Source organism: Micropterus salmoides, unplaced genomic scaffold, assembly GCF_014851395.1.
Source record: "Micropterus salmoides isolate LMB-PRFRI ecotype aquatic unplaced genomic scaffold, ASM1485139v1 Ms_hic_scaffold_4, whole genome shotgun sequence".
NCBI lineage: Eukaryota > Metazoa > Chordata > Actinopteri > Centrarchiformes > Centrarchidae > Micropterus > Micropterus salmoides.
This window is the reverse complement of record NW_024043372.1, coordinates 572,967-582,966: the sequence shown is the minus strand read 5'-3', so window position 1 is coordinate 582,966 and position 10,000 is coordinate 572,967. Positions and strand designations below refer to the sequence as shown.

The 10,000-nt window shown below is 48.4% G+C and overlaps 1 protein-coding gene across 2 annotated transcripts in view; it reads right to left on the bottom strand.

Moving 5' to 3' along the window:
- Nucleotides 1–1,664: 1,664 nt before the first annotated feature.
- The window catches only part of pik3c2b (phosphatidylinositol-4-phosphate 3-kinase, catalytic subunit type 2 beta), a 48,433-nt gene continuing 40,097 nt past the window's right edge, over nucleotides 1,665–10,000 (bottom strand). For both annotated transcript variants that reach the window (XM_038696352.1, XM_038696351.1), the window contains 7 exons: nucleotides 9,614–9,815; nucleotides 8,106–8,230; nucleotides 7,910–8,027; nucleotides 5,394–5,469; nucleotides 4,482–4,588; nucleotides 4,075–4,203; nucleotides 1,665–3,741 (listed from right to left, as the gene is read on the bottom strand). In XM_038696352.1, coding sequence (XP_038552280.1) covers nucleotides 3,550–3,741; nucleotides 4,075–4,203; nucleotides 4,482–4,588; nucleotides 5,394–5,469; nucleotides 7,910–8,027; nucleotides 8,106–8,230; nucleotides 9,614–9,815 — 949 coding nt within the window. In that variant the 3' untranslated portion in view covers nucleotides 1,665–3,549. The remainder of the gene's footprint in view (nucleotides 3,742–4,074; nucleotides 4,204–4,481; nucleotides 4,589–5,393; nucleotides 5,470–7,909; nucleotides 8,028–8,105; nucleotides 8,231–9,613; nucleotides 9,816–10,000) is intronic.

Sequence of the window (10,000 nt, the reverse complement as noted above, 5' to 3'; positions counted from 1 at the left end):
ATACAAAACATGTTCAAGAATAAGGTTCCACGTTAAGAACAGCCTGTAAGTCGGAGCGGAGGGTCACACAAACCTGCAGTGGAAATCTAAATCACATTTTCATCACGTCAGTATTTACAGTACACAAAGATCCAGTTCACTGTGAACTTACATTCTGTCCCTGTGGTCCCAGAGTCCCACCGGACCCAGGACTCAGACCCACCGGCTGCACAACACTCTTCCCTGTCACACGTCCTCATCGCATGCTCCCATCATGTGTCCCTGTCGCGTCACGTGTCCCCATCAAATGTCACTGTCACGTGTCCCCATCACGTCACGTGTCCCCATCAAATGTCACTGTCACGTGTCCCCATCATGTCACGTGTCCCCATCATGTCACGTGTCCCCATCATGTCACGTGTCCCCATCATGTCACGTGTCCCCATCATGTCACGTGTCCCCATCAAATATCACAGTCACGTGTCCCCATCACAACACTGTCACGTGTCCCCATCACAACACTGTCACGTGTCCCCATCACAACACTGTCACGTGTCCCTATCATGTCACGTGTCCCTATCATGTCACGTGTCCCCATCACGTCACTGTCACATGTCCCTATCATGTCACATGTCCCCATCAAATATCACAGTCACGTGTCCCTATAATGTCACGTGTCCCCATCACAACACTGTCACGTGTCCCCATCACAACACTGTCATGTGTCCCCATCACGTCACTGTCACGTGTCCCCATCATGTCACGTGTCCCCATCATGTCACGTGTCCCCATCATGTCACGTGTCCCCATCATGTCACGTGTCCCCATCATGTCACTGTCACGTGTCCCCATCATGTCACATGTCCCCATCATGTCACGTGTCCCCATCAAATATCACAGTCACGTGTCCCTATCATGTCACGTGTCCCCATCACAACACTGTCATGTGTCCCCATCACGTCACGTGTCCCCATCACGTCACGTGTCCCCATCACGTCACGTGTCCCCATCAAATGTCACTGTCACGTGTCCCTATCATGTCACGTGTCCCTATCATGTCACGTTTCCCTACCCTGTCACGTGTCCCCATCACGTCACTGTCACGTGTCCCTATCATGTCACGTGTCCCCATCACATCACTGTCACGTGTCCCCATCACGTCACGTGTCCCTATCATGTCACGTGTCCCTATCATGTCACTGTCACGTGTCCCTATCACTGTCACGTGTCCCTATCACTGTCACATGTCCCTACCCTGTCACGTGTCCCCATCACGTCACTGTCACGTGTCCCTATCATGTCACGTGTCCCTATCATGTCACGTGTCCCTATCATGTCACGTTTCCCTACCCTGTCACGTGTCCCCATCACGTCACTGTCACGTGTCCCTATCATGTCACGTGTCCCCATCAAATGTCACTGTCACGTGTCCCCATCACGTCACTGTCATGTGTCCCTATCACGTCACTGTCATGTGTCCCTATCATGTCACGTGTCCCTATCATGTCACTGTCACGTGTCCCTATCACTGTCACGTGTCCCTATCACTGTCACATGTCCCTACCCTGTCACGTGTCCCCATCACGTCACTGTCATGTGTCCCTATCATGTCACGTGTCCCTATCATGTGTCCCCATCATGTCACGTGTCCCCATAATGTCACGTGTCCCCATCAAATATCACCGTCACGTGTCCCTATCATGTCACGTGTCCCCATCACATCACTGTCACGAGTCCCTATCATGTCACTGTCACGAGTCCCTATCATGTCACTGTCACGTGTCCCTATCACATGTCCCCATCACGTCACTGTCACGTGTCCCTATCACATGTCCCCATCACGTCACGTGTCCCCATCACATGTCCCCATCACGTCACGTGTCCCCATCACATGTCCCCATCACGTCACTGTCACGTGTCCCTACCCTGTCACGTGTGTCCCCGTCACATGTCACTGTCACGTGTCCCTATCATGTCACGTGTCCCTACCCTGTCACGTGTGTCCCCGTCACATGTCACTGTCACGTGTCCCCGTCACATGTCACTGTCACGTGTGTCCCCGTCACATGTCACTGTCACGTGTCCCCATCACATGTCACTGTCACGTGTCCCTATCCTGTCACGTGTCCCCATCACATGTCACTGTCACGTGTCCCCATCACATGTCACTGTCACGTGTCCCCATCACATGTCACGTGTCCCCATCACGTGTCCCCGTCACGTGTCCCCCTCGCGTGTCCCCATCAGAACTACAGGACAACATTTTTTCTGGAGTTTTCAGACACGTGTTTAGAGAAGCGTGTCAGCTGATCGGTGGGTCTGTCTCCTGCAGGTTCCTCAGTTTGTCTCATCTACAGCGCAACAACTCTATTCCCTTCAACACTCGCTGGCCCCTGGATCATCAGGAGCCACAGAGGCAGCTTCAAATGGCCACCAATATTTCCCCAAAAGTACAAAATCACAGGCATTAAAAAAAACAAGCAATGAAATGTAGAAAGAGGCGGCGGGCTGAGCGGCGGGCCGTCCTTCAGAGATGGCGAGCAGATTAGTAAGCGCTGAAAAGAAACCAGACACGACGAGCTCAAAGGCAAACTGACAGGATCTCTCAGAAGCTCTCGTGCACCACGGATAGAAAATCCACACCCTCACTATAAAAATATCCTGCAGTCACTTCCTGTCTGTACAGCGCTACATCATTAAACGCCACTGCAGCTACTTCCTGTTAGCAACATTTAGGCTAAAGCTCTGCATGTACAGCTCACAAAGGTAAAACTCTTCTCTACGCTGAAATCACAAGATTTTACTTCCAGGACACAAAAACCTGCAAGAAAGGTCCCTGGAATTTATAAATGCAGCTTTTCAGTCCTTGAAAAGTCTCAACTGGCCACAGACGGGTGGTTTTCTCACATGTGATAATCTCACTGATCACGTCTGTATATAAAAAAAGTTTCTTTCTCCGAATGATTTACCCAGCATGCCTCTGTGCACTGACTGAAAGATTAAGAGATACTGAAGTCTTTTAATTGATATCATTAAATTCATATTGAACTTCTCGTCTTCCAACACGTACAGGCTGGAAGAAAAATATCAAAGTATCACAAGTCGATCGATCATCTGAACAGGAAACTCAAACATGTCGTCATTTAGAAATATTGGAACTCTCTGCCCACACGAGTCTGCAGCGTGTTCAGAAATATAAACGTCCTCATTCAAGAACAAAACAACTAGTTAGTGTAACTTTCAAGCGACTTCACTGGACAGTTTGTGATCTTAAAATCAAACCAGGAGAATTTTAAAATATGAAAGTTTAAAGGACCTGATCATGAAATCTAAATTATTAATCTAATTAATGACCAATCAGATTGAGTCTGTTTCTGAGTCTGAACCCACCGTCTCCCAAATAAAGTTAGGCTTTAAACTCGACACTAAACCTAAACCCCCTCACACACAGAGGGAGGAGCAGCCACACGGCTTTTACTTTGAAAGGATTCTCCTTTTGTCTTCTGTTCTCGTGAGAACTACTTCCCTTCTACTCTTCCTCTAAATCCACCGCCTCCTGTTTCCTGTCCATCAGTGGGCGGAGTCAGAGCCGCCGGCGCCCAGCTGGTGCCAGTCCACCCAGTGCTGACCCGGGACCAGCCTCTTCAGAGGGATGAAGGTCTCTCCCAGCAGAGTGTTCTCCCAGAAGGCCCCGTCACCAAGAACCCGCAGGTGGATCACCCTCTGGTCCAGGTCCCCCTGAGGGATCCGCTCATACACCAGCTTGGGGGGGGGGGCAGGAAACAAGACAGAAGATTATTAATAAATATTAAAATTAATAAACTAGAATTCCTGCCACAGGATTGTTTCGCCTCCAATCACTTTCTATCCATGTCCGGCTCGCCGTTCACTACTGTACATATTATTTCTAAAACAGGAAGGGGAGGGGCTAAGTCTCTCTATTCCTCAGAAGAGCAGCTGATTTCTGATTGGCTGACAGGTGTCAGGTCTTTCTGTTTGTGTGGTATAAAGTTTAATATCATCTGCATAATAGCAAACAATTACATATTGACTGACGAACAGCCTCATATGACCAGACAGGAAGTACAGTTTTACCATCTCGTTGTAGGTGGGGTTACAGGTGCGTCGTGCTGCCTTGGTCTTCCTCTTGCCGGTCTTCTGGGGGTCTGGGAGAAGGTAGAGCTTCACGTAGGGGTCCGGGTCCGTGCCATCCTGCAGGGGCTGCTGTAGGAATAAGAACACGTTCATCAGGTAGGCCGGGAGGCCAGTCCTGCCACAGATCCCTGATTCTTCTCTTTTTGTGTTGGATCAGGATGAACACACAAAGCAGCTTCTGAATAATAACGGTTCAAACAGATGATTGTTATAATAAATAATGAAATAAATAAAATCCTCTATTGTTCCAGACAACAAACCCTGTGATGTCACGGAGCAGTTACCTAGCCACAAGTCCAAACACACACTCAGCACACCTACACACAAACACACAGTTTCACACTGACCAGTCCTCGTATGTGCATGACCATGATGAAGAGCTTGTCGTTCTTGTAGGAGATGGACAGTTTGACCTCGCCGAGCTCTTTCCCTGAAGCTGGAGACCACAAGATCTCTGCAACACGCAGAAACACACATCAGATCAGACTCAGTTCACTTCCTGCTGGTTCACGTTTAACTTTGAATGGAGTCTGTATGAGATGTTTCTCTGTGAATGAACCTGCAGTCAGCAGCTCACCTGCTCACTGCAGGTCTGACCGGCTTTTAGCTGCCGGTTTCTGATCAACGAGGAAACAGAGCGAATCATGAAGCGGCTGTTAGAAAGACATCTGGTCCGGCCACATTCATGAGGCTGTGTTTACTTTTGTTATTGTTCACTTCTACAACCAGTGAAACCAGTATGAACACGGACAGTGAAGGCCGCCAGCTGAGACCTGAACACACTGATCTGATTGGAGGCTGTAACCCTTCGGACTTTAAACCCTGAGTCTGTGTGTGCTCTTCTCCAGGTGTAAGCATGTGTGGGCGGGCCAGTTAAACTTTAACATCCGGTGGAGCTGGAACCCTCCAGACGCTGACAGATAATCCTCGCAGAATATGAACAGAGTCTGTTTGGCTCTGACTTTTAGAGACGCTGAATCTATCAAACATGCTTTCATTTATTTTTCATTGATCTGTCTCAATGTGTGTTAAAGTCAGACACCCACCCCCTCCGAAGCCAACAGAAGCAGACTACAGATCAGTTTACAGTCGTTTAAAACCTGTAAAACTTCAGTTTGTCACAGAGTTGATGTTCAGACAAGACGACGATGACCAGGCAGATTTTCCATCTCATTTCTGTTACTTGTTACCTGATCTTTATTTTCTCTCTTTGGGTTTAGCCCAACACATGAACATGAATGTCTGCTGAGGGTGTGTACCTGCTGGTTTGATGGTGGTTGTTACTGGTTTCTCGTCTCGGGGCAGCGGGTGGAAGAAGGTGTAGACGAGGTCGCACTGCAACACACAAGTTATAATTTAAATTCATGTTTCATTTGTGTACATCTACACACGACAGCGGTGACAGCAGAGACAGAAAACTCCCTCATCCTGCCAAGTTTCTAAAACTGGAAAGACCTGATACAGCAGAGCTGATCCACACCCTGTGTGTGTGACAGCTGATACGTTTCCCCTGAGGACATTTCTAAGAAACCACTGAGTGAAAATGAAACCTGACAAAGCTGAACTGATGAGATATGAGAGACACACTGAAACTGACTGATACAGCTGCTGCATGAACACAACATGGAGACAATATGTAAACAACACCTACAGGTGGGAGATGGACCATCTGGTGACCTGGTGCAGCCAGAACAGTCTGGAGCTCAACGCTCTGAAGACAGTGGAGATGGTTGTGGCCCAGCCCCACCCTCCCCCATCATCCTGTGTGACTCCCCAGTCACCACTGTGGACTCCTTCCGCTTCCGGGGCACCATCATCTCCCAGGACCTCAAGTGGGAGCTGAACATCACCTCCCTCACCAAGAAGACCCAGCAGAGGATGTACTTCCTGCGGCAGCTGAAGAAGTTCAGCCTGCCAAAGACAATGATGGTGCACTTCTACACCGCCATCACTGAGTCCATCCTCACCTCCTCCATCACCATCAGGTACGCTGCTGCCACCGCCTCTCCTGTGGAACCAGGTTCCAGTTTGGGTTCAGGAGGCAGACACCATCTCCACATTTAAGAGTAGGCTTAAGACTTTCCTCTTTGATAAAGCTTATAGTTAGGGCTGGCTCAGGTAGTCCTGAACCATCCCTTAGTTATGCTGCTATAGGCCTAGACTGCCGGGGGATTTCCCATGATGCACTGAGCTCCTCTCTCCTCTACTTTCTCTCCCTCTGTATGCAACCTCATCCCATTATTGCATGTTACTAACACAACTTCTCCCCTTTCTGGTAGTCTTGTGCTTTCTCGTCCCTCTCCTCTCTCCTCCTGTCACTTCCTGCAGGTTTTCTGGCTCTGGAGCTGTGGAGTCTGGATCTGTGGTTGCGGGTCACCTGCTGCCCCCGTGTTCCTGCTCGACACCCTCTGCTGCAACAACTATTGTTACTAGTCTTATTGTTATTATTGTTATTATAATCATTAACATTACGATTGTTATCATTAACACTATTATAAATATCTGTACCATTTTTCATTTAGTCTATAGCAACATCACCTTTACTGTCTGTACCTCTGTGTGGATATTGTGTAGGCTGCCTCTCTCACCTCTCTCTCCCCTCTCTGTCTCTCTCTCTTCCTCCCCTCTCTGTCTCTCTCTCTCTCCCCTCTCTGTCTCTCTCTCTCTCCCCTCTCTGTCTCTCTCTCTTCCTCCCCTCTCTGTCTCTCTCTCTTCCTCCCCTCTCTCGCTCTCTCTCTCTCTGCCGCCCACCCTGAGTCATGGTTCTGCTCGAGGTTTCTGCCTCTTAAAGGAAGTTTTTCCTTGCCTCTGTCTCCTAGTGCTGCTCTTGGTGGGAACTGTTGGGCTTCTGTAAATAGCATCACAGAGTTCGGTCTAGACCTGCTCTTTTATGAGGCGCTGTGAGATAACTGTTGTTGTGATTTGGCGCTATATAAATAAAATTGAATTACATTTATTTATGTCGACTGTATGTTTGTCTGCCTGTAGCACCTTATCACCACAGCAAATTCCTCGTATGTGTAAAACACTACTTGGCAATAAAGCATCTTCTGATTCGGAGACAACAGTGTTTCTCTTTTCACTGGTGCATCTTTTATGGCCTGTACACTGCTGGTTTTGTGGCCCAGAATCATCTCACATGAAGCTACAGTGTTTCCCATACGTTCATTTATTTGTGGCGGCTCGCCACAATATCAACGCTGACCGCCAATTATTGATTTAAAATTTTTTTTTTACCAGGCCGCCTTTAAAATCGCGTTTGATTGCAGAAATTGCCTCTCGCTCGTGTCTCTCTCTCTCTCATGAACACCGCTGCACAAATCTGTCAATGTTGGAGACCCAGCTTAAAAAAAGTTATTAGCCAGCATGTAAGGAGCCTTGCTAATAAGGACAGCCAATAACGTTACGAGCTACCAATCAAATGTGTGCATTGCGCCTGGACTGAGATGAACACAGGCTGTCTGTGTGACACAGGGAGACGAGAGACAGCCAGAGAAGTAGAGTGGCGCTCTCTAAAGAGAGAAAAGTAAACAGAAGAGAGCTTTCAGTCCTGGCACAGTGTCCTGGAGCACACGTTAGGTCGACCTTACAGCGTGTCTGCTGTGCAACACAAACTACTGAACTCCACTACGCCTCTACTGTCACAAGAGACCGGAGGGAGCGGGGCGGGAGAAAGGAGGCAGGCGGCGTCTTCAGCCAGAGGGACGCACACACAAAGACAACATGTGACGGGAGAATCAAAAAATCCTCTCTGTCATCCACACGTATTCATCACCTGAGCGACCTCTGGGGCGGAGTGGACCAGGTGCCACACGTAACCGTTCAGCTCGTCTTTCCTCCTATCAGCTGTCGCCTCGCCACGGGAACGGCCAATCACAAAACGGCTCGGGAAACTGTGGGCGGAGCAAAGAGGAGAAACGTTGACCACCGAAACTGAGTGTGTGTGATAGTGAGTGTTAGTGTGTGTGTACCTGGGTAGTTTTGACGAGGGGAAGATGAGTCTCAGCTTGCTGTGAAGTTCATGAAACTCTTCAAACGTCCTCTGAACCAGCAGCGCCTCCTGCTGACCTTCACGCTCCACCTTCACGACAAAGGCCTGAAACACAAACACACCTGAACGCTAACGCCACGTCCTTCGACAGCAGTTTGAAGATTTAACACACTCATCACAGACAGACACATAAAAACCCTCAAACCCAGAAACTGAACAAGTTCCTTCAGCTCACTGAGGTCTGAACCACTTAACAAATATCAGACACATCAGCCCGTCTCATCATCTTTAACTACCCGTCTCATCATCTTTAACTACCCGTCTCATCATCTTTAACTACCCGTCCTGTCTCATCTTTAACTACCCGTCCTGTCTCATGTTTAACTACCCGTCTCATCATCTTTAACTACCCGTCCTGTCTCATGTTTAACTACCCGTCTCATCATCTTTAACTACCCGTCCTGTCACATCTTTAACTACCCGTCCTGTCACATCTTTAACTACCCGTCCTGTCTCATCTTTAACTACCCGTCCTGTCACATCTTTAACTACCCGTCCTGTCACATCTTTAACTACCCGTCCTGTCTCATCATCTTTAACTACCCGTCCTGTCTCATCTTTAACTACCCGTCTCATCTTTAACAACCCGTCCTGTCTCATCTTTAACTACCCGTCCTGTCTCATCTTTAACTACCCGTCCTGTCTCATCTTTAACTACCCGTCCTGTCTCATCATCTTTAACTACCCATCCTGTCTCATCTTTAACTACCCGTCCTGTCTCATCTTTAACTACCCGTCCTGTCTCATCTTTAACTACCCGTCCTGTCTCATCTTTAACTACCCGTCCTGTCTCATCTTTAACTACCCGTCCTGTCTCATCTTTAACTACCCGTCTCATCATCTTTAACTACCCGTCTCATCATCTTTAACTACCTGTCCTGTCTCATCTTTAACTACCCGTCCTGTCTCATCTTTAACTACCCGTCCTGTCTCATCTTTAACTACCCGTCCTGTCTCATCTTTAACTACCCGTCCTGTCACATCTTTAACTACCCGTCCTGTCTCATCTTTAACTACCCGTCTCATCATCTTTAACTACCTGTCCTGTCTCATCTTTAACTACCCATCCTGTCTCATCTTTAACTACCCGTCTCATCATCTTTAACTACCCGTCCTGTCTCATCTTTAACTACCCGTCTCATCATCTTTAACTACCCATCTCATCATCTTTAACTGCCCGTCCTGTCTCATCTTTAACTACCCGTCTCATCATCTTTAACTACCTGTCTCATCATCTTTAACTACCCGTCCTGTCTCATCTTTAACTACCCGTCTCATCATCTTTAACTACCTGTCTCATCATCTTTAACTACCTGTCCTGTCTCATCTTTAACTACCCGTCCCGTCTCATCTTTAACTACTCGTCCCGTCTCATCTTTAACTACTCGTCCCGTCTCATCTTTAACTACCCGTCCCGTCCAGACTCACGTAGCCTTTGCTGGGGTTGCCGGTGCGGATGTGTCTGCAGATGTAAAGGTTCCTGATGAGGCCGTCGCTCTTCGCCGTGTGAACTCTGGGGGCGAACGACAGCGTGGGACGATCCTCCGAGGAGGCGAACTTCATCTGAGCCAGATTGTGGATGAAGAAGTTGAGTTTTGTGGCGACGCTGCCCAGACTGGACTCGATCAACCTGCTCACACGGGGAGAGAGAGGAGGGTCAAAGGACTAGTCTGCTGGCTTCACTCTGCTGAAGTCTGAATGTCTTCGCGTTACATCATGTCTGTACATTTTATTTGAGAGACCGCTCCGGTCTCACGGTAGCAGGAGCACTTTAGCTCGTTCTGTTATTTACCGCCTTGTGTACGAGGGACTCCA